The sequence below is a fragment of the Haemaphysalis longicornis genome, unplaced genomic scaffold, assembly GCF_048455015.1.
Source record: "Haemaphysalis longicornis isolate Haplotype H1 unplaced genomic scaffold, Haemaphysalis longicornis Haplotype H1 scaffold_1, whole genome shotgun sequence".
Lineage (NCBI taxonomy): Eukaryota > Metazoa > Arthropoda > Arachnida > Ixodida > Ixodidae > Haemaphysalis > Haemaphysalis longicornis.
This window is the reverse complement of record NW_027526203.1, coordinates 284,942,116-284,966,786: the sequence shown is the minus strand read 5'-3', so window position 1 is coordinate 284,966,786 and position 24,671 is coordinate 284,942,116. Positions and strand designations below refer to the sequence as shown.

The 24,671-nt window shown below is 44.6% G+C and overlaps 1 protein-coding gene across 1 annotated transcript in view; it reads left to right on the top strand.

Moving 5' to 3' along the window:
• The window catches only part of LOC144147037 (protein arginine N-methyltransferase 5-like), a 77,276-nt gene extending 53,312 nt beyond the window's left edge, over positions 1–23,964 (top strand). Inside the window, exons 9-17 of the mRNA XM_077679068.1 lie at positions 2,927–3,004; positions 6,155–6,210; positions 9,353–9,475; positions 11,525–11,700; positions 16,484–16,593; positions 19,170–19,263; positions 19,761–19,877; positions 21,751–21,815; positions 23,630–23,964. Coding sequence (XP_077535194.1) covers positions 2,927–3,004; positions 6,155–6,210; positions 9,353–9,475; positions 11,525–11,700; positions 16,484–16,593; positions 19,170–19,263; positions 19,761–19,877; positions 21,751–21,815; positions 23,630–23,782 — 972 coding nt within the window. The 3' untranslated portion in view covers positions 23,783–23,964. The remainder of the gene's footprint in view (positions 1–2,926; positions 3,005–6,154; positions 6,211–9,352; positions 9,476–11,524; positions 11,701–16,483; positions 16,594–19,169; positions 19,264–19,760; positions 19,878–21,750; positions 21,816–23,629) is intronic.
• The last annotated feature ends 707 nt before the right edge of the window (positions 23,965–24,671 follow it).

The window sequence follows — 24,671 nt, the reverse complement described above, 5'->3', positions numbered from 1 at the left end:
CAGAGGGCTCTGCAACTTGTTGGGTCCCTGGAGACGGGAATCGTCTGGGTCTCCAGGGACGAGCTCTGCCGGGCCTGTTCCCAGGGGGTGGGTTTGGGGAAAGGAGGGAAGGGAGGAGAGGGCAGGCACACCCACAGGGAGAATAGTTGAGTGTCCCGGGTGCCGCAGAGTGAGGAGGGGAAGTGGGAAGGTGTGAGTGGGAGACAGTGGGTCTGCAGAGGAAGGAGTGTGTTTGGAGGAGATGCCAGGTTCTGGCCTCCTCCTGTGTGAGGCTTGGGTGCGGGGGGGTGGAATTGTGGCAGAAGGTAATATTGTGTAATCTCTCGGTACGAGATCAGAACATCCTGGGAGCTGGGGAGGCTATGTTTAGGCACAGACGAAGTGCCTGCTCAGGCAGCCATATCTCGAGCTTCTTGGTTGGCCGCCTCATCGGCGCCTATTGCTGTATGTGCAGAGACCCTCAACAAGGCCACAGGGTGGATAGAAGGTTTTTGTGGATAGAATTTGGAGGGCAATTTTGGATATCCTGCCAGCTTGGAAGTTTCTGATTGCGGCTTTCAAGTCTGACAGGATTGTGTATGGACAGGGGTCTTGGGCTAGGGCAAGGGATATAGCCATTTCCTCCGCCGTTGTGGCTGACCTTGTGAGGACAGTGAGAGAGTCCTGAGGTGTGCTATAAGAGAGCGCTACTACGGCAGGATTGACCAAGAATAGAAGTAAAGGAAGAAGTGAACATCTGATTTCCTCAGCAGCCTAGGCAAACTTCAACTGTCAGATACTACCATCTTTTTTCAGCTCCTGGCGCATCTGACATTATCTATCCATTAAAAGGAGCGGACTTCCTGCTTTGGAAATTTTTTGTTCGGTGCCTGTCACTTCACAGTTGGCAATTGTTGCAGATACTGAGATATGGGGTGTCAGAGAGAGCAGAAATCTAAATGTCTGGTCTTGATTCAGGATCTCTTATATTAACTTATTTATTTATTTATTTATTTATTTATTTATTTATTTATTTATTTGAATATACTGCAGACCTAGGCGGTCCAAGCAGGAGTGGTAAAACAAAATACATTGAAGTATTACATACATCATGGTCACACGGAGAGGCACAAATATATAAAGGAAAAAAAAACCGTCATGACATTATTAAGATAAAGAAACAAAGGTAATAAAGACAATAATTAACAGCTGGATTTCTCTTTTCCAGAAACAAATACCACATGAGTTTTATATTTTATACAAATTCCAAATCCTGAATATGATCATGAAATGATTGCACGGTCTCACAGTTTACAGAGCACTTGCCAGTAATCGGTTCCAGTAAGAAATAGAGGAGGGAAAAACGGAGTATTTATGAGCATTGTTGTGACTAATAGGTTGTCGAAGCACTTTTATGGTTTGTTGTATTCAATTTGCTACAGGACGCAAAAAATGACTTGAAGCCGAGTTAAGTTTGGTTCTGTTTCTGGGGTTAAATGAAATTTTGAACAAAGTCCTTCAACCCTCTCTTTCCTTGTGCAAAACCGCAAAGTTAGAAAAACCTGGTGCTGCTAGAAATGACGCATGATTTGTGCCATCTGTGAACAATTTCCTCTGGTAGCCTATGCACGCTCTGAGAAAACTGAGTTCACTTTCGGCCTAGTGACTGGTGTGTGCATTACTCATAAAAAAGGTGGAAAAGAAACATTATGAGCGGCCTACCTGTTCAATCCCGTGGCCCTGTGTGAGGCCGCATTGGCCATCGTGACTGAAAGTTGGTTATAAAATATTACATGGTCATGCTAGTTCAAGAAACAGCTTATACATTGTAGGGTTAGGGGGTTTTATGGTACACATGATGGTATGGCAGTGTGGGCATAAAGGGTGTTGCTACAGTGCTGAAACCCCACCAGCTAGCTACGGTAGGCAACAGCATCCCCCGAAATGCCCCAAGAGTTGGTGTGGCACCAGGGATGCCACGACGGGTTTGACATCCGAGAAAGCGGCGACAGGCTCCGAATGGCCAAAATGTACCAGGGGCTTTATTGGCTGAGTGGTACAGTGCATAGCGGTTGCAACAACTGGACCATGGGCTACAGTATACAAATGCACGCCTCATTGACCGGTTCCATAAGAGCTGGGGTGGCCAAGGCTGCATGTGGGTCTACCCGTGGTGTCCAATCTCGGAGCAAAAAGCCCTGTTCCAAACTGGTTGGTAGCTACCCCTCGGGGTCTTCTCGCGAAGCACACGCACCATGTCTCAAAGGGCACAGGGAAAGGGGAAAGGTTCCTGGCTGAGGAAAAGTGAGGAATAGTTCTTACCTGCTGACGCGTCTCGGCCTGCATGACGATGTAGAGACATGACATAGCTCGCAAGGCAGGCATGCCCGCCGTGTGCCGGCTGAAGGCCACGTTTGCAGGAAGAGGTAAAAAGGGCATAAAGGATCTTTTTTTTTTTTTTTTTAACGAAGGTCAAGTTTTAAATTTTAGCAATACTAACTTCAAATCAAATTTTTTAACCTGTAGGGATTGTATTCAAGTTTGAAATTTAAAGTTCACACATCTTTGCTAAGAACAAAAGCTGGAAGTGAAGGTTTTCACTGATTTGTCAACAAGATGGCAGCAAAAGTGTCAGTTTTGGGTGTAAGTGATGCCCCTGGCGCCTCTTAGGTATGACTTTGTTATGACTGCCAATTGCTCTGATTGATTTTGAGGCTTTTCAAGAAAAAAATGTCCTTTGTAATAGGTTTCACACCAGTGGTGGCTTAGGACAGCTTTAAGATGTATGGTTCTGTTGCAGCCGGGGCAATGGTGTTCACATTATTTAGCATACTGGCTACCTGGAGTGTTTAAAATGATGAGCTTGTGTTGTGATAGACTGGGCAGCTGGGTTGCCCCGTTGCACTTGTGGCATCTAAATGCCCCACATTTTTTCTTTTTACTCTAGCCTCTGAAGGACAATCTGGAGACGGTGACGTATGAAAATTTCGAGAAGGATCCAGTGAAGTACAACGAGTACCAGCGGGTGAGAGCAAGAGATCTTTTTCTCTAGCACCTTGATTAAACACCATTCGCCAGTGTTAGATAGCTGCTGAAGCATTCCATTGTCACAGAGCCAACTACAATGGGAGCCCCATTTTCCTAGCTCCATACCAGCATTGGTGATGTCTTTGACAGCAACTCAGTAGATTGCAAGTGCTTTGTTTTCTGAAGGGATGTTAATTAGAAGGATGTTAATTAGAACATAAAATAATCATTAAAGGCAAGCTGTAATGCGTGGGCTTGTCTTCTTCTGTGTTGCTAAGCGGTGCTGCAGTATTGTTGATGGCAAAAATGAGCTTGACAGTGTGCCAAAAGGTACTCTAGTCATACACCTCTGCAAGGTGTGTGTACGAGATTTCGGCGCACGGATCCCCAGGTGGTCAAAATTAATCCGGATCCCTCCACTACGGCGCGCCTCATCGCCTGCGTTGCGTCGGCGCGTTAAACCCTACAATCAATCAATCACCTCTGCAAGGTGGAAGGATTTGGGTGCTCTGTAGACAGAAGATTGTCGGTTCAGAGAAAATCAATACTTCTGTAGAAACAACGATGGGGGAACGTGAAGCTTTTCAACATCAAACGAACCAACCCAGAAGCGAGTTGTATAATTGTGTAATGTTTCTCGTGTTGGGTTAAGTATGACGTAAGACTGTGCGCTCTTATGCGAACACCTGTTTCTTGTCGGGGCGGTTTACTTCACTGCGATTGTGCTGTCTAGTGCTTCACTGATACTGGTATTCCATGGCTTTCCTTAGCGTTCAGCAATCGTCGTCGTTAAGCGGAGGGGTGCACTTTGTCTAATTTTGCATTGTATCCAACCTTATTTGAACATGCCGGAATTGGCACAATCGGATAGATGTTGGCTTCATAGTGTGAGGGACTTAGGTTCAATTCTGACCGCGGGAAGTGTTTTAAGTTTTCTTCACTTCACCCACAATCATTATCATCATCAGAGTTGGCTTTCCTGCAGTGCGTCTTGGGTGGACAACAGACAACATCAGTGAGAGGCTAAAAGCTTCGCTTCAAAACCAAAGGGCGTCTTTGTTTCTTTGCTGTATCTAGATTGGCAAAAATATCTCGCCGGTGCCTGCAATCTGAGCAATTGGGCTGCAAGGGAGGCTGCTACAGGTCCAGTCCTATTTTAGCCCCCTTGTTCAGTACGTCATTTAGGGACGGGTCACCCTGCTTGTAGGATGAGGCATCACAAACAGTGTGGACTGTCGTCAGTGGTGCTTCCTGCTGTGTGAAGAGGAAGGTAGTACAGTGTTTGCCCGGGTGCGCCATATGGTACCACTCTACTTGAAGTATTCACTGACCGCCGACTAGTACTGGCGTAATAGCAGTGCATTGAAACTGGCACTGTAGCCTGGTCTTGTAGAATCGACTCTGGATTGTAAAAGAGTACAATCGACTCTCGGGACAGTCCATGACTTCGTGTAGTGTCAAAAACAAACAAGGACAAAAGGACGCTTGTGTCCGTCGCGTCTTTCTGTCCTCATTCGTTTTTCGCGCTACACGAAGTCATGGATTACCGCTACCAACTAGCCCAAACCCAAACTCTGCTCTCATGACAGGTCGCTTCGCACAAAGTTTTGCTGGCTGCAAGTATGGAAAATGCAGACCAGCACATTTCAATGTTACCTGGGCGCCCATACCCTTGCAGTTACAATTACAATCACAGTGCAGTAAAACATCCCGATAAAAAACAGGTCCCGATAAGGAACAGAAGCATGAATGATGAAGTACTGCTCGCGGGTGCCAGTCGTTATCTTGTGCTCTTGGTTGAGCTGCTCCAGCCGAATTGAGGGTCCTTTGCTGGTCATTGCTGGTTGCTTGCACAGGTTGCAAAGCACGGTAATGTGACATCAACCGTATAATAGTGCGGCAGTTTTGACTTATGCGGCCTCTTTTCACTCCCCTGAAACAGCAAAGCCACCATGTGGTGCAACTACTCTTTCCTTTTGATAACACAGCCGTGTGGCACTGCTGAGCTGAGTGATTAACGATGTTGGTACTGCCACTGGGGGAGTAGATTGAGAAGAGGGAGGCCGGCTTGGTCTGATAGATGGTTGTCGACTCAAAGCTGTCGTCATTAGCCAAATTTTGTTCATGAGGCTGGGCGTCCCTCCTTGCTTTCCACTTGCACCTGACCCTGTCTTGATCCTCATGTAGTGCAGCTGTCTATCGTTGCGTCTTTTGCACACTAGTGGCAAAGTACTGCCAAGTCTGCGGCAACTGCATGAGGACGGGGCCACGGAGCAAGAACAAGACAGGAGGGGAAACGAGTCTTCCTAGCTCGGCCAGATAATTTCACAAACGCTTGCCATAGGTTAAGCTAACTTCGTATGTTGTGGGTGAAAAAAACTGTGCGGCCGCCGCAATTGACATTTCACTGCGGTGCCATGGAATGAACTGCGGCCGCTATCATTTCGTCCATCAGGTGCCACTACCTTCTTCACCGTCACGACGACGAAGCTTTGCAGTCCGCCTTGGCTTTAATTGTCGCATTATCTGGTCACTCGCTCGTGCTTGCTGTCCCTCCTATATATTCTTGCCCCGCGGAGTTCATGGAAAGCTCGGACGCAAGGGAACACTAGGACATTCGAAGCTGCGATATCTCAACTGTGTCTGTTCGTACAGGTCTCAAAGCCAGGCACAGAAGTATTATGTTGCAGAAGGAGATGAGCCTTACCCTCAGCATTGAGGATGAATTCTTTTACTGCATTCCCTGCAAGCCCTTGAGCACTCACACAAACTGGGCACCAAAACGTCCTCTTTTTTTTTTCTTTCTTTCTTGCGAAGATTAAGGGGAAGCGCAGCATATTTCGCCTGTACATTAACATGCAGAGCTCATGCAGAGCTCAAATTTTAGTAAATTAGCTGTGCTTACAGCACTATTGGTTTGTGTGGCTGCAACGCTGCTGTGGGAAGGCTGTGAAGCAAGCAGAAAAGAAGTGTTGGTTCAGTTGCGTCAGCGAGGTTTTGTATGCCGTGATACTTATGATCCTCTTTGGTTTCGGTTCGTGGGAAGAAAAATTAAAATTGTTTATCACCTCGTCTAGGGATGCAAACTGATCACCTACTGTGTGGCTTGTTAGCTGTTGATATGTAGTCACTCTTTCACTCTCTTCAGGCCATCAACCTTGCACTTGTGGACAAAGGTGCACAGCTTGGAAAGGACACCCCTATGTGAGTACCTTCTCTCTTCTTGCGAATTTTGTTTTGTGGATTTTTATCAGTGCTGCTTTGACATGTCATGTTACTTTTTTTGACTGTGCTTCCTTCGCTGAATGATGAAAAATTATGGTGTGTTGGTACAATGAACTTCCTGATTTACTGCTGATGTTTTTTATTTCTGTCAGCTTCAATGCTTATTCCGCATGTTTATGAGTGGATTTACTGTCGCTGGTTTACCCAGATGGCTGCTTGTGACAGCCATCACCCCCCCCCACCCCACCCCTTCCTCCCTCCTCTCCTCACTGCCAACATTTTTGACAAATGGTTGTGGTTACTGATACTGATGAAAAAACAAAAAGCATCTGGTTGTAGCGTGTCACATCAAGTGCCTTGTTGAGGGGTCTCACTCACAAAGTTATTACATTTATATACGTTTATATACAAGTAAAATTAGTTCTGAGCTATGCATAAAAAAACTGATTGTTTTATTGCACTCACCGGGGTTCATAGTGTTGGAAAATGTAAAGATTAGTTTTATGACCAACACAGTTTTGTCTGTTGTTCCTCAAAAATGGTTAATTACCTCTAATTATCTCGGGAACTAATTGACCAACTAAAAAAAAATAGTGCCATATTTGAAGTCAGTGGAGAAAAAGCAGCAAGGCTGACAAGCTTTACAGAGTACTTAAAAATGACAAGAAATAGTTTTAAGAGCCATGTCCCCCCTTAATTAGGTGCAGATGGTTTGTTATCATGCCAACGTGGACATTAAAAGTGCCATTTTTTCTATTACATTCTCGCATATTGTATTCGTAAAGGGATCTTTTATAGTCTTTTATACAAAACATACATAATCTCTACTGGGGGAAGTCGCTACCACCACTACCGTACGGCGTGGAGAGCCTGGCTGATAGGGCTCCTTTCTCGCGCTGTACGCCCTCCAGGAACAAAATGGTGCAATATGTTTTTGATGATTATGCAAGTACATGTAAAGGCCTGCGTTTGGGGAGAATTTGAGGAAAATCGAAAAGGAGCTCACGTGAGTAAAATGAGAAGGTTGTAATATAAGTACTTTTTGTAATATTTAGGTTCAAAGTTAGAACAGAATTGCACTGGGAGCCCAATTTGACATTTTATTGCAAAAAATTTATATCCTTGACAGCAGCAAAACTTTTAAAAAATTTACACCAGGCTTAAAATGAGCATAAAATTTACAAATTGCCCCTCATAAATGTTTTCGTAGCTAGACGTAACTAAAGTTACTTTAACGAATAAAGCGCTGCAAGTGTACGAAAAAACGACTGGAAGACGCCGTCGACGGCGGTGCCGAGATCACCTGTCACGTACGAATCTGGTCCGAGAAGTACCGCGTGGAAACGTCCAGATTTAGTTAGCTGTTGTGCTTTGGTGTTATTTGTGAAAAAAATGTCTGCAGCATGTACAGTAGCCGACCGATTTTTCGAACCTGAAGGGGAACGAAAAACAGTCCGAATAAAAGAGCAGTCCGAAAAATCCGTGAGTCATTAGTCCTATGGGACTAGAGCACTGCACGGGCCCGGGCCGGCCCGAAAGCCCGGGCCCGACCCGGCCCGCGGGCCGGGCCGGGCCGCCCGAAGTCGGTTATCGGCGGGCCCGGGCCGGGCCCGGGCTCAGTGCCGCGGGCCCGGGCCGGGCTCGGGCTCGACGCCATGGGCCCGGGCCGGGCTCGGGCTTGAATTCATAGGCCCGGCCCTTAATAGTTCCGACGTGAAGTGTAGAAAAGAGCATAAAATTGAATATTCTGAGTTTACTTTTACGCGCTTCTTGCTGTTAGTTGTACACATTGTTTTAAAAACGTGTTATGCTAGGGCTGATAGTCACTATACTGTAACTTTAATGACATTTCATGTACTGCATCATGATTTTATATTTGGGTGTATAACATATCAAAGATACGATCACAAGGAATGCCCTAGAGGGGAGGAAATAATTAAGCCACCCTGGAGCTGTGCACCTATGACTATGTATGTACGTGTGTTTTAGATGTCGAACCAATCTAAATGCGGCTGCTGTGGCTGGAAATCAAACTCGCGTGCTAGAGAAGCGCCACCGCTTAACAACCACTCCAGGGAAAATATTTCAACGCACGCACATACTCGTGGATTCAAATGGCGAGCAAGAAATTTCATTAATACCAACTTGTGACCGAAACAACCACACGAAGTTGCCAAGAGTCTGGTCATCAAAGGTGATGGTGTCTCTCGTGTAAGAATACGAGCTATTATTACGCCCATGTGGCGTGAACTGCAGACGGTGTGAGCTAAACCACGTGTACTTTTAAACCCCTTTTTTTTGCGTTACAATTCAGGGCGTGCTTGTACAGACTAGATGCTCCGTCTGATTTCCGGCTAAGAAGACACTCGACCAAATATAATAAACTAATTTTCTTCAACGTCTAAGACCAGGCCTGATCACACACATGCGGGCCCTCCGTAGGCTCAAAAAAAAAAAAAAAAAAAAAAAGACCGTGCCCGGGCTGGGCGTGGGCTTGAGACGACGGGCCCGGGCCGGTCCTGGGCTTGAGACGATGGGCCCGGGCCGGGCCCGGGCTAGGCTCACTTATAAATGCCCAAGCCCGGGCCGGGCCCGGGCTCGGTGTTACGGGCCCGGGTCGGGCTCGGACTTCACAAAGCGGGCTCGGGCCGGGCTCGGGCCTTAAAATCAGGCCCGTGCAGTGCTCTATATGGGACAACTGGCAGTTCCTCGGGAAAGTCCAAAATATCCAACAAGTCCAAATTTTCGGAGTCCGAAAAAACTGTCTGTTACTGCAGCAGCGGGGGTCCACCTTGTTGTGTTCCAAAATTTTTCGCAGTTAGACAAAAAATTTTCTAGGGGAAAATATTGCTGAATCTCAACATTGGAATAATCAGGGAATCTTATAAAAAAATTTCAAGAAAACTGAAGAGGTCGGCCAGCCACCCATCCTCTATTCGATCTCATCTGAAATCACCCATGAGTACTTGACACCAAGGGCTGCGGTAGAACAGCAAGGGGATCGCCAATCAAACCTAATAAATTCCATACGGGCATTTCACCTTGTAATAACTCTGTTCAATGTAATGGCATAGTCCCGGGTTTCATTCCAGTTAGAATTGGATGACTTGTCTTTTCGCAGCGTCGTCATGGTGGTGGGGGCCGGGAGGGGTCCTCTTGTGACGGCGACGCTGAATGCAGCCAAGCTTGCCGACCAGAAAGTTCTCGTCTACGCTATCGAGAAGAACCCCAATGCAGTGAACACGTAAGTGTTGCCTTCTCCACTCCTTGCTTCACTTCTAATTTATTTTACCAGGAGCTGTAACCACTCATTGGGCTCTTTCTTATGAGATTACAGCAGTGGCTACATGTTTTTGTGCAACCTAGCGTGGTCAGCAGCGAGATCAAAGTGAGAGGCATATTGTTACATTTTTGAGCTAGTAAACTAAAAACAAAAGTTTGCTGGACTACATTGCGTTACCTTCATTCCCAAGAAATCTCGGGCACTGCTTTAGTTGTAATTTAAAGCTAAATTTTTGTGGCTGCCAATCTTTCACATGACTAATTCTTTTGCTGTGTAAAAAATGATCTCTGCAGCTGAATCAGTTTCAAAAATTTAGTAATCGCCTGTTCATAGACTCGAGTGTTCTCCATGTGCTTTTTAACTCCAGTGCATTATGCTGCTCTTAAGTCTCAGCTGCCTCGATTAGGCCACACTACTTATATGAAGGGCTACATATTTCCCAACAAGCCTAGCTACAAAGCAGATGGTAGGTAGCCCCTGGTTGTTGTTTATGTAGTGTTCACAGTGCTCTGGCAGTTGCCGCAACTTTTTTTGAATTTTGGCCAAGTAGTCACCAGGACTGCATCTGCACACACTTTACGCATGTGTATCTCCCCTGTTTCTATTTGTGTCGATTTTGGTTTTCTTTTGACCTCCTTTGTGGACCTTTCGGGGTATTTCACACAGCATTAGGCTGAATGGCTGCTTGTGGGTGCAAATGTGCACTTGAGTGCATCTTTGCGGGCTCATTTACATGTACATGCACCCTGATATTTGATATACGCTTTGTTTAATTTGTTTGAATATGCGTGTGTGTATATAAGGGCATGCGCTGTACACATGAAAGAGCGAGGGTGACTACAAACAACTGGCAGGCACAGGGGGAAGAAAGGAAGCAGTGAGCTGCGCCCATGCTCAGGAAAACATAGGTGACCAGTAAAAAGTGCATAGGCCCATGAGTACGTCGTTTGCTCCTTCCACTTTCGGTTCAAGATCTCTCCTGGCCTCCCGTACACCGGCGGCTTTCACAGAGTGCTTACCTCTCAGAAAAGTCCCTAGTAGGATTAATCGTTATTCATTGAATGTGCGATGCATGAGCGTTTTTTTAGGAGCGAGAAGCCCCTTAGGGGCTGGGGCTGTTGGCGTCTCCTGTCTTCGTCATCGTAATTGTCATTCATCTCATGTAGTTACGGTACTAAATACACCAGGAAACTCGCTTACGCCTCGTGCTAGAACGTAATGCGTACTTGAAAAACACCGGGACACTCATTTACGCCTCGCACTAGAGAGCTTTGTGCTTCAAAGACAAGAGACTTTTACAGTAAAGCTGTATACATACATCTACCTCCCAACTGTTTCATCTCCATTAGCAAAAACGCCAAGGCGCCAAGAATACACTTATACAGTGCATGCTTCGCCCCTCCCTGGGTTTCACGTTAGTGGAGATGCCCCGGGATTTTTCTTTCTTTCTTTTTTCGTTCTTTCTTTCATCCGGTGGAAACGGATAAACAACACTCACACACGTGCATGAAAGTCAGCAGTGTGCGGGAGGCCAGGAGAGCTCTCGAACCGGAAGTGGCGGGAGCAGACAGTGTACCCATAGGCCTTCGCACTTTTTGCCGATCACCTATTCTGGTACCTTCAGTGACTGTGCGCATTGTCGACCTCCTCCAATGCCTGCGTGCTTTCTGGCAAGTCTGACAGCACTGTATCAGGAGACCCAAGTTGCATGCACTAACATTAATTGTGTCTCTAACACCACATTCTGGATAAAAAATTGTCCTTCCACGTACAATTATTGAGATTTTACAGCCACAGTCTACATTTTGGAAAGTAGAAAAAATTTGTTTCCTTATATCAAGGCTAATAATGCATGGGTTCAATTGGCATGAAGGGAAGTAAATTGTGTTGCATCTTTGATGTTTTTTTGTTACAATGAAGTTTAACTGGTTTTAGCAGTTGATTCATTAAAGTCTGAGCTTAAAGTGCAGAACTTTGCAGTAGCTTCTCTTTCTTCTCTTGTGTGTGCAGCCTGCTGTACCTGAAGGAGGAGACCTGGAAGGACCTGGTGATTGTCGTGGCATGCGATATGCGCGAGTACGAAGCCCCGGAGAAGGCTGACATTCTGGTTTCGGAGCTGTTGGGCTCCTTTGGCGACAACGAACTCTCGCCCGAATGCTTGGATGGGGCTCAGCGCTTTCTGAAAGGTGTCCCTTGGTTTTTTCCCGCCCTAATTGTGCCCACCCCCTTGTTCACAGTTCATAGGATGGAATAGCAACCACATAATTTACTGTCGCACTCAGAGGTCTGGGTTCTTATTCACAAGAAACTGCAATGCATTGCCAGCTCCACTTCGTGATGGTGTTTGCTGTTGGTACTAGCTTAGTGGTCCTTTGCATGATTGCTAGCTTGCTCTTTCACTTGGTTTGAGTTGATTACAGTTGTTGTTCTCCATAATGCAAAGGAGGGGGGGGGGACCTGTTACCACCGGCTCTGAAGTGGGAAAGCTATGTGCGTTGCACTGTGTTTTGAAGTGTTGGGGGTCTGTCTTTGCAGGGTAATATAACGCTTCAACACTTTTGTTCTCTAGGTTTACCCTCTCAACTTTTAAATATTGCTCTTGTGATAGGCTGTGCCTGGAGTGCTAAGTGCCACCCGCTGAAGGCTGACTTAGTGAGGCAGTTGTGGGAGTTTTTTTATTTTTAATTTGCACTGATGATTGCGCAAATTGTGATGATGATTGCACAAAAAATTTGCAACACAAATTTGTTGTGTGAATTATGCCAAACTGAGCCAAGTCAGAATGGCTGCTACATGCTGTGCCGAATGGTCCTTATTAGGTCGCTTGAAGGTTGCTCACACTTTCCTGTGAAAAAATTGAGAATTGGGAGAGAGTAATTCACAAAAGGCAGGGTTCCTGGGAGGGTGAGGGTTGCTGTCTTGCCTTCTGCTTTGCAGTGTAATTTCTTATCTGTGTGATCAGAGATAACATATAAGCAGGCCTGAGTGGCCCTGCTTATAGGACCACGTAGGCCCAGCTCATTAAACCTTGGCGGCACCAGTGGCAAGGAACCGTTTCGAATGCCCATTTCAAACACCAAAGTTTAATGGGCTGTAAAAATAGTTCCAACTGGTGCATCAAAAAAACCGATTCTCTTATTGTATTCGCCAGGGTTCATAGTATTGGAAAATATAAATTACAGTTTTATCGCTAACACTGTTCTGTCTACTGTTCCTCCAAAAATGACTAGCTCTAACTACCTTTGTAACTAATTGACTTACTCAAAAAACAATGGCATATTTGAAATCAGTGGGAAAAAAAAGCAAGCAAATCAAAAGATTGTTATAAGAGCCATGTTCCCCCCTTAAGGGGGGACGCGGGTCTTAGAATGGTAAAAAAATCGCGAAGAAAAATGCATTTGGCGAAAAACACATTTTTGAAGTTTTTTTATACCTTCAAGCACCTACTCTAAAAGTTTAACCGCTGAATTTGATCGGGAAGGATCTCAAAATCGACTTTGAAAACGCAGCGGGAGCGGCAAAACTCCGAAAACTAGGCTAAAAAAGCTTGAACTTCGCACGCGCGCTGCACTCGAAGCAGACTGCCAGTGGTGGCCTTCTTGGGCTCACTTTGTAGCTGATTTCGTTGTGCATATTTTGCGCTATCTCAAAATGGCGTCACATGAGGAGAACGAGCGTTACCGCCAATTTACCGTCGTTCACAAGCCGCTGATTGGCAGGAGTACACGCGCTCGAGTCGAGCCCCCCGTTCTGCGTTTCTGATAAGCCAACGCAGTTTTTTTTTTTTTTTTTTTTTAACGCTTTGTTTCTGCGTGCGCGCGTTGGCCGCCGCAGTATTTTCGATTCGGGTGCATTTTCTCTGCCGTTAGTGACTGTGATTCTGACACGAAGTCTTTTTGTCTCGTGCCACAATGCCTGGAGACCTTTACCTCAACGAATTACGCGCTGCAAGTGTACGAAAAAACGACTGGAAGACGCCGTCGACGGCGGTGCCGAGATCGGCTGTCACGTACGAATCTGGTCCGAGAAGCACCGTGTGGAAACGTCCAGATTTAGTTAGCATAACAGCTTTGGTGTTATTTGTGAAAAAAATGTCTGCAGCGCAATACGTTTGTGCTTTTCTTTAGTTTGCATAGACGTTGAAGGAAGTTCAAAGTAGGAAGTACCGTTTGTGAAGTTCAGCAAAAAAGTGTAGTTTTCCAGCGCTGTTTACAAAGGTTTTTCTTACTTGCATAGAGCTTTCCAGGTTATTTTTGTGGTACGGTCGCAGACTTGTTTTTTTTTTTTTTTTTTTTTTTTTTCGACTTGAGGAACAGTGTGACCGCGCTTTTTATATTGTGGCTATGCTGTAGCAAGAGTTAAAAATTAAAGATCCATTTTTCTCTATCTTATTTTGTGACGTCATGCTCTGCCTTACGGACTGTTTCATTATCTGACTTTTGATCTACCATGATAAGACTGGTATCACTTCATTTGCAATAAATAGATCTAACAGGTGATGCTGTTTGTATCACTGTGGCATTGATCACCAAATTGAAGTCCACCTGCAGCTCTGCAGTTTATTTTGTGAGATAACGCTCTTCCTTACGGGGTGTTTCCTTATCTTACTCTTGAGCCAGGATAACAAAACTGGTATAATTTCATTTGTATTGAATTGGTATAGCAGGTGATGCTGTTTGTGTCACTGAAGTATTGATCACCAAAGTGCATTTCACCTATAGCCTTGCTGTAGGTTTGAGATGCATTGCAGGACAATCTCTAGTTCTGAGTGGCTGCTGTGCTTTAGTCTCATTGGTAGCACAAAAATAACAGTACATGGCATTTGTGCCTTTCTGTATTCTGAAAAGACAGTGAGAGAAAGGGTGAAAAAGGATATAAAGTGTCTGAAGTCTAACAGTATAAAATTTAATTTTACTTCAATTTGTGCTATTTGTACGAGTTTACGTCAGTCTTTCCATAGTTATCCTTGTGTTACAGTCACATACATGGTGTGCTGTTCTTCGTGAGGAACTGAGCTACAAAATGATGCTAATTATATTGTTGTAGCTAAGCTGTAGCAAAGTTTACCATGATCTGAAACTTCAAATGCATTTTTCTTGATTTCTTTTTTTTTTGCAAGGCCATGCTCTGCGTTACGGGGGGTTTTGTAATGTTGCTCTTGGGCTAGGATGACAAGACTGGTACCATTGCATTTGTATTGAATCGATCTAGCAGGTGATGCTATTTTTATTACTCTCTTATTGCTCACCTATTTGCAAAAGTGAGTAAAGATGGGATTATTTTATATAAATTGTTGATATCAAATGTTCATCTTTTTCATGCATTGAAAAAGTCTTTGAATGAATAAAAATAGCATAGCCTGGCAGAGTAGACCTTGGGCGTTATATCCATATAAATCATTATAGAGTTTCATCAAGCAAAATTGCTCTAAACCCCCGTAAGAAATTCCTCAATAAATAACTTTTAAAGCATTGTATTTTTTGAACAAATAGAGCTATATCAAAACAAATTACATATTTGAAATAAGTGTAAAAAACTCAAGACTGCCAATTTTCATCTAGCTGGCACTAAAAATAAAAAAAGATCATCTAAAAACCCACCTCCCCCCTTAAAAGGGCCATGCAGACAAAATACAATTCGAAAGATTTCGTGTTTTATAGCGCCCCCAGCGCTTGTGCGGCAGCAAGCGATGCTGTATTCACTGAAGAATTAATCAATTGAATGTAAAATTTTGATTCTCCTGCCAAATCGTGTTTTTGGGATGTCAGCAATTGCGCGTATTCAAACGAACTTCCACTGCGTCATTCGGCCCTGTAGCCTTGCTTGCCGTTAGTCCTCTCAGATGACGCTACCATACTCATCCACGGACCGTTGTCCGCTGTTGCTTTGTTTTTTGACTGTATTGCACCTGGCTTGTTTTTGCTACAGTACAATGTAATCATTTTGTGAAACATGGGGTATTCTCGACAAACAGGGTCACGTGAGAAAACGTCGCTTACGGCAATCGGCCAGGGTCGTGTGAGACAACTCCAAAGCGGCGGAGTGTTATGCAGCTAAAACAAGCATAGTGCGCCCAGTATCAGCAGCTGTGCGCATCGGTACTTCTGTGCTTATGTGTGTTTTCGTAACTTCCATTGTTTACCAATTTACCGCACCATTCTTAGTGCCGTAAAATGAATGTGCATTATATTTAAGCGCCAATAGCTCGTTCGGCAAACTTATAAGCCGTGCCTAATTTGCGTTTGCTTTTGCCGGCCTCAGCCAATCAGATATGATCACAGCCAATCACAGATATGGCACATATGACATCAAATGTTCTGTTGTGGGAAATGAGCTAGTGGGTCGCATGGACTTTCGCTTTTTCCCTAATTATATAGCACATTTGAGCGAAGTGTACGTTAAAAGTGGGGTCAGTAATATTCTAACAAGGCACTCTTTCGAATGTACCAAACTTGGTTTGTCTGCATGGCCCCTTTAAGGTTGCATCGAAAATAAATGAGTTCAATTTATTCTAAGTGAGCTCAAGCGATTGGGCTCGTGTTGGTATGTGATAGTGTGTGTGAGCAGCAAAGAAGACCTTGCGCAGTGGGAATCCAGGGTCCGACACCCATTCGTCATATTGTCAAGTGCGTTGTGACGCCTGCACTACAGTGTGATGAACAGTGCAAGGAAGGGGGTGGTGTGCAATTTGGGAGAATGAGGTGAGCTGGGGCTTCATCATCGCTAATCAGTTTGGCCCAGATTGCTTGTGGAACAGTGTTCTGCAGTTAGCTTAATGATTCCGATCTAAAAAGGTGTAAGAGAAGACGCGGTGATTTTTGAAGAGCCTTCAAAAGCCAACAAACAGCTAATGGAATGTGTTACATACTGCTTGGCAGAGACATTACTTGCTTTGCACATTGCATTTTACTTCAATTTGGCTAACCAGTTGTTTCGATTGAAAATATTTGTTTGCTTATTCCTGGTTAGATGATGGCATCAGTATTCCCTGTGAGTACACTTCGTACCTGGCCCCTCTGCAGTCTCACAAGCTGTACACAGAAACCGCAACATTGCGCGACAAGGACCAGAATCCTGTGGTAAGCTACAGTGTTATGTAAACCATGCATCTTGTGGAGTAGGCAATAAGAGCATTTCAAAACATTTAGCTGGGAAAGGGACGGTGATGTCGTATGTGGGGTTTCGTGTGCCGCTCGTGCCTGGGCCAAAGGTTTATAAGGTTCGGGGCATGGACAAATTGTGTCTACAGTGCACTCCACTTACAACAATGTGTCTACTTGGATCTACTAGCTGCTGCACTGACTCTGGAAGAATAAATCACACCAGCAAGGGATTATCTTTGCAGTATCTAATACAGCGGTAAAAGTAGTTGTCCTTTGGTGTTTTTCAAAAAAAAAAAACAGTCTAAAATTAGCAAAATAAATGACACTGAAAGCAGCCAAAATCATCGTAGATGAACGCTGTGCAAGCTGGTGATGACTGAGCAGCAGGCGTGCTACTCAGTGTGGTCTGGCTGCGGCAAGCTTTGCAGTAATGTAACAGTGCTGGATGCTGCCGGCTGCAACCCCATTGCCCTTTTAATTACTGTATTGGTTGGAATACAGGTCGAGATTTTTTACTGAAATATTTTCCCAAAAGTCTCCTCTCGACTTACATACCGGTCACTGGAATAATCAGGGGTGAGACAGCTGCGCATATTGCGCAGTTTTGATACAAATTTGTTTTCCTGCGCCAGGCTGCTCCAAAAGCTTGAAAATTGCAAAAATTGCGCTAAACTGCTCCAAAACCGTCTGAGAGCCAGGGATTTTAAGGCTCCAGCCAGTTTCAGTGGCAAAAAATGCTTACTGACGGCATAATTTTCCATCACCACCAAGGTGATGCTGTTTGTAATTTAATAAAAAACCCGCATAAAATTCTCCCCAAGATCGTTTTTTCGAAACTCAATGTCGGGTTGCACATGTTATATTCTGTGTTATTAAGGTTCTCCCATCGAAAACCGTTGCAAAGCCCTGTAAAAAAAATACTTATGTGTACTGAAGCGTCAAACTACTTGTGCAAGTTGATGACAAAACGATAATTTTTGGAGTACCGTATCTCCAGAACGATGTCACTGGGCGCCGCCATCTTGGTGTGGTGAAGATTGGAAAACATGGCCGCCGGGAGTTGCTCGAGGTTCAGGCAGAGCGCTCTTCGCCGATTTGTACCATGGTTTTGGTTATGGGGGCGGCTGGGTTTACATTCAGTCGTTTGATCTGTTGTGGGAAGTTGCGTGACTCGAAAGATGGGAGTTCATCAAAAACAACCTGGTGCCCCCGAATTCGCCGTGTTTCGGCCTTGAATGTGAGGCGCAGTGGGTGCTTGAAGTGAAATTTCGGACTCATTGCGCTGCTATAAAACGCTGGGTTATTTCTGCCTTTGATAGTGAACTTGCGAGCGGTGGGAATGGGGCGATTGACACTGCAGAAGTGGCAGCGCAGGCTACGTCACCGCAAAATGTTCAAACAGTGTTCGATAGAGGGACGGGCTATTATTGCACGCTAGTAATAGTGGTTCATCTATCTGAAGTGAAATTTAATGCCGAAAGGGAGGTGGCTAAACATACGAACGTTACTCAAATTACGATCATAGTGAACGTGGACCTTGGGTATTGAAATGGGAGGGCCGGTGAGGTGCGATGACACCTCACTTTGCGCAACTTTTGCCGTGGCTGTACACTTGTGTGTAAAGCCTAGTCTGGGATTACAAAAATAATAATTTCGGCATTTGCATGATAATAAAATGCCTTACGATGGCTTGGTTTTTCAATTCAATATTCTCAAATGAGCTTCACGCTGTCTATGCATAGCGCCTAAGAATTTAACAATGGTAAGTAATGGCAGAAGTGAGCGCCTGAACAAAAAAAATGTGCACGCTATTTTTTTTCCCTTAAATCCTCCAGAGAGAAAAACATTAGTAACATAATGGCTGCACCATCCGAAAATATTGTTTTTCCGTTCGATATTTGTCTACCGGAAAATTAATATGTTCTTACACTATTTCAGTTCCGCCTCTGTCAGTTATCTTTGGAAAAATGCAGCAAGTATGAAGCGAGCGACAGGTTGTACGAGATCCCCAGTGTGCCCCAGAAATATAGCCCCGTCATGGCTAAGATGTGAGCGAAACGGCTCTTGAAACTCAACAGGCAAGCTGACAGACACACATCGTAGAAGTGGGTGCAGCGCTCACGACAGGCGAGCAGTGACACAAGGCGAGATGTTCGCCAGCGCGCGCCACATAGCGGATGAGTGCCTGAACTAAGCGTCCCTACTCTTCCCATTGAAAAGCGCGCGACGCATTAGGCAATGTTTATACAGGCGGCGTTGGGCAGAGAAAGCTGCGGCGAGCAGCGACAGTAACGGCAACAGTGTCACTGACGAGTAATTATGGCATTGGCATAGCGATTGAAAGCACATTGCTAGCAATCGATTTTATATGCAATTTTTTCCACGTCCTATCTTCTATAAGTGCACTACACTGTATTCACCCAGGGGGATGGTCATATGACAGTTTTGCAACATATAAGGGAAAATAATTTTTGCTATTTGAGGCGTGTTTCAGAGCCAGACTGCTCTCTTTGGTGTGCCAAAGTGACATTACCAATCTTGTGTGCTTGCAGGCTTGCTTTGAGACGCCGTACGTGGTGCGGCTGCAGAACGTGAACGTACTGGCAAAGCCCCAGCCGTTGTTCCGCTTTGTGCACCCAAATGCAGGTCAGTGGTACAGGCGTCCCTTGGATTTCATGCTCACCTCTTTCAATGGGGAATGAGTGCACATGGTGGTTGCAAACATTTCTTTTGAAAGGGTGCACCACTACAGCGCATCCACTGCTGTGCATCTTTCTATGCCACGAGGTGCTCTTTCAATCCTGCAAAAGAAGCTGCTAATCCTGCTTGGTCGCTCATGCAGGTGTTCTGTTGTTCGATTCCCGGCCGCGGCGGCTGCTTTTCTGATGTAGGCGAAAAGCAAAAACGCCCGTGTGTACGAGGTTTCTGCGCACATTAAAAATACCCAGGTGGTCAAAATTAATCTGGAGCTCTCCACTACGGCGCGCCTCATCGCCTGCGTTGCGTCGGCGCGTTAAACCCCACAATCAATCAGGTGTTCTGTTGATGAAACGAATTCCGCAGTTCAGCCAACAAATTTCATAGACTTGCTGGGGGAAAAAAACAATTTTTTTCTTTCTTCCCGTGCGCCTTTTTCTTTACAGAAAAGCCAATTGACAACAGTCGCTACAAGATCCTGCGCTTTAAGATTCAGCAAAAGTCTTACGTGCATGGATTTGCTGGCTGCTTCGACACCATACTGTACAAGGACATCAAGCTGAGTAAGGATTTTGTTTTTGAAAATTTTCCAACTGCAGTGTGTTTTGCCTACTTTTGGTTTATACCTGTGCTATCTCATATATAGGTCTGTGCCATGAGGGAGGAGCGAGCTGGCATCTTGCTATTGTGAAACGTTTTCATGCTTAAAACGCTGTCTGTGCTGCCAGTGTTACCAAATATTATTCAAGTGGCAATCAGGTGGCATTCAAGTTGCCTTAGCCTTGGCGCCATGATAGTATAGTACACCTTACTGCCAAAAAATTTCAATTCAATTCAATTTGAAGCTTGCAAAAAAAAAAAAGCTACCTACCCCAATCCACAAAAAAATTTGCAACAGTAGTGTGGCTTTCTACAAATTCAATAACAGTGAACAGCAGAAAGTACTTTCTATTTGGAAATGAAGGTGAAACCTTTCTGTTTCTTTTGTGATAAAATATAATCTAGCAGCTTCATTGCACACAATAGACCTTTCTGATCACACTGACATAAATATCTTGTTAATTTCCTGCTTAATTACAGTGTAGCCACTTTAACAAAATCTGCACTATAAGTGGTATGGCACTATAAACAAAACATGCAAGAATCCACATTGCAACCTACCTTTCAGTCATTCTTTGTTTATCATCACTTATACGAAGGCCTCTTAAAAACAAAGGCAAGGTCTTTATTTCCTTTTTTTTTCCGCATCAACCGCTGCTGCAGGTTCTTACAAACCACGAGATGATGTTTGTGTTTGAGGGAACATGGCTGCATTTATTAGTGTCTTTCAAAGGATGCCACAGGACAACGTAATTAGAATGCAAATAAGATTTTTTTTTTTTTCCCCACCCCACCTTGCATTTGCGATGCCACAAGAGTGGGTTGCTTATCAGCACAGCACACAGGTAGTGGAAACCTTTGTCATGGCTGCTAGCTATCTCCAGATGTTCAAAAAGAAAAAGGGTAGTTGCTTATCTGCACAACGTTCCAATAGAACCGACAGCACAGAGGGGAGGGAGGGGGGCTCGCTATCTTGCAAGGTGCATCAAGCAAGGGCAGCCATGGTTATCACGAAAGTGCAAACGGAACACGCAAACGTTTTTTTTTTTGTTTTTTTTTCCCGTCTTGAAGTTTGTGGGAGTAGGTAGTGCAATCTGTGTCAGATGGATGATTCCATTTTTTTTTTCTTTCTTATGGCAACCCTCAAACGAAGCCCAAGATGCGCCAGTCGATCAGGGTATATATTCACCGAAAAACCGCACTATAAACGGTATTGTGCTTTGGCCAGTCGTGTTTTAAGGGGTATGCTTATGCATTGAGTTCTATGGGAGGCAAACCGGTGGTCACAAAAACCTTTGTTATATCTGGTCTCGCACTATACACGGTTACGTTATAAATGGTCCCCACTGCAGTTTTTTAGCCCTGAGGTGACCTTGTATATTAATTTTGTAACTCAAAAAGTAGTAAAGATGTCTTTAAAACAGTTACAGTTTTGTTATTAGGTTGATTAACTACGTAAATGCTTCTCAGTTGATTACTTTTGGGACAAAAAGGCCCTGAAACTATTTAAAATGTTTCGCTGAACGTAAGACGAACTAAAAAGCTCCATGCTTTGACAAGTGTCCTTTTTATTTCATGGATCAGGCAAGTGTTGTCCAAAAATTGTGAAATAGTTCAACTTTGGCTAATTTATCTTCGATCATAAGTTATCAGGAGCTGTCACATGATGAAAAAAGCGGCAGTCAGGAAAAGTGCATAGGGTGTATGCCCTGCGTTTTGAACTCTGACAACAGGCATGTAAAATTTTCTTTCATATTCACTTCAAACTGTCTGGAGTTGGTGTTTTATTTTTGAAAGGCTCTTTTTGAAAGTTTTTTTTCTTTCTTATCTTTGTAGGCATCCACCCTGACACTCGCAACCCAGGGCTGATCAGCTGGTTTCCCATATTTTTCCCTCTCAAGGTAAAGCCTAGATTCTGTGCAACCGTCATGTTTTGTTGTCATTGTATGGACCGCTAAGCAAGAACTTAAGCTGAGCATGAATGGCACTTGCGCTGTACCGATTATTACATGCCTTGAAACATGTGACAGTTTTGGTCTTTGGTATAGGCTGCCATAGTGTGTTGATTTAGACACGAAGTGCATTGTAAGGAAAATGTGGAACGCCTGGAGAAAGGTGTGTGCTGCACTCGGCTATACAAACTTTGATTGGCCGCTTGCACTGAAACAGTGCCCATGTCTGAGACCCTTTGCATTGCACGGCTCCCCGTGAGATGACTGCTACGAGGCAACCTACTGGGCTGAATTGTTTAGCCCCCAGTGGTGCACCTCACTCACACCACTGGAGATTGGCAATTTCCCAATCATGAGCAAGGATGGGCTTTTGTTGGCTACTCCATCCTGTGCATTTTCTTGGGGATGGTTTTGTGTCGCCCTTTCGTCGCACAAACTACCTGAACCCCAAACTGTCGGCAATCAAATTCTTAGCGGGCAGCAGTTGAAAAGCTGGAAGCATTAAAGTGCCAGAATAAGAAACCTGTTGCCGATCGGTGGCTCATTTGGCATGTGGAGGCAAAGGATGGGCAGTCTGCATGTAAAAGCCCCATATTGAGCCCTCCATGTGCTTTACACGCCAGTAGGGAGCGAGTAGAGTCAGTCTTTTGAACAAAGTTTTATATATTTCAGGCAAGACCATGCTCCAAGAGAACACAGTAATAAAAGTAATGCTTGCGCTCACACTGAAAGCAAATGAACGACTTGTGAGGCAGACCTTGTGACGCAATAGAAAACAGTTACTGGTTGAGCTTCATAGATGTCACATGGACCTATGTTTGGGCCGAATCATATAATCTCATATCCGCTTAGTGTTAGTAGAAAACTGGCATTATTGCTGCGGCCTTTACCTTTTCTTCTGAGTGCAAAGACACAACAACAGGTTGTTTTGCCCTCCCCCATATGCACGTAAGGTAGGAATTACTGTATGTTGCTGCCAAAATGTGAGGATGACAGTTTTGAACACGGTCTGCAGTTCACAGACAATGTCTGACTGAACATGCTGTATTTGAACTCTCCTCTTTTGCTGCATTGAATACCACGTTATTCTGTGTTTGCTTCAAAGTTTCAGTATTTGGGAATCACAAAGTATCCAGCAGTACCAAAGGGTGAAAGTTGAGGTGCTTTCTCCTTCTTGAAAAATGACAAGCTTGTGGGGTGCATTCCCCAGGCAAGGCAAGTTGAAGTGAAAGCATTTTTTTTTTGTTTAGATCTTTTAGCGTCATGTCTGCTCTATGCATCTTTCTGTGCATCAGGGCTAAACATCAGTCTAAATGACTAAAGTCGCTAAACAAAATCTAAATGAAGTCAAGGGCGTGTGCTGTGACCAGCACTCAGATGCAGTCAGGCACCAAGTAAAGTCCCATGATCACGTTGGTAGCAGAATTGAACTTGCTTTGCATAAAAAAGGGTCTTGAATGTCTTTGCACTTGTCGAAGTTCAACGATTGTTGCACATATTGCAGGGAATAAATGGCCAGTTTAGTTCTCGGTGCAGTGTTTGTGGCTGCTGCTGGTTGCTTTCTTTCGAAATAGTCGCTTCGAAGGGAGGAATCTATTCGCACTTGCCTGCCAGTTCCCCAGAGACAAACTGAGACTGGATCTTGGTGTGGACGGGGTGACTAGTCTTTTGCATGAGCAGCATCAACAGTGTCTCGTTGCTAGTGCAGAAAGGACCAAAGGAATGGTGCAAGCTACCGCTGTTGCCTTTTCATGTGTTTGCAGGTGCCTGTCCACCTTCCAAAGGGCTGCACCCTGGAAGTGCACTTCTGGCGTTGCGTCTCACGACGTAGAGTTTGGTACGAGTGGCTGGTGGCCAGGCCCGACGTGTTGGAAATTCACAATCCCGAAGGCCGGTCGCACACCATCGATCTGTGATTGGCAAGGCAGCTAATCAGAAAAGCGCACAACTGTTCATGTAGCCTGTACACAAGTGAGGGCGTACAGTGCCAGGTTTCACCGTGACGCACGAGTGAAGACAAAGGCAAGGTGCCAATTCTAGTCACACTTAAGTTATTCACCATGGTTTCATCAATAAACATCTTTCATTGTTGTGTTCATTTATGCTTGTTTTCGGCAAGGGAAACGCCAACTGCGCATGTTTATAGGTATATATTGGTGGATAGGGCTGTAATCAAATTTTTAGCAATTTATTCATAGTATCTCAAAGGCACCAGTTAGAGGGTGTGACATGAGGGGGTAAACATCACGGACAGGTGATTTGGTCAATGCATTCTTCGAGATGGCCGATGTAGAAATGGTGCATGGTGTCCGCAGATCATTCCAGTCTGTGGATGTTTTCACAAATAGTAAAGAGTAAGGGGCCGTAGTATGGGCACAGAAGTGATAAACAGCTTTTAAATGGCTAATTTGGCATTAAATGTGGTGAGCTGGAGCCATAGCCTGGTTTTAGTGCAAGGCATGATAAAATGTATGGGGGCAGAGTCTAGCAATTTTGTGGTGCAATTCTCGGTTAACAAGGTTTGCTTCAGGCTTGAGCTTGGTGATGCTGTTAGTATAAGAATAATCTGAACAAATTACTCTTGCACAATTTTGGATGGATTCGACTGTTTTAGTGAGTGAAGTTGATGGGGATCGATCCCAGATGAATTAGATTGGAGATGGATTGAATTTGGTGCAAATGTGAATTGTATTTTGAACATAGTTACCAGGTAGGCAAATGTCATCTTGCTCATCTTTGCAGATGCTATGATATGGTGAGGCTTCAGCAGAAATTCGTCTCAAATACAGTAAACCGAGTGAGTGC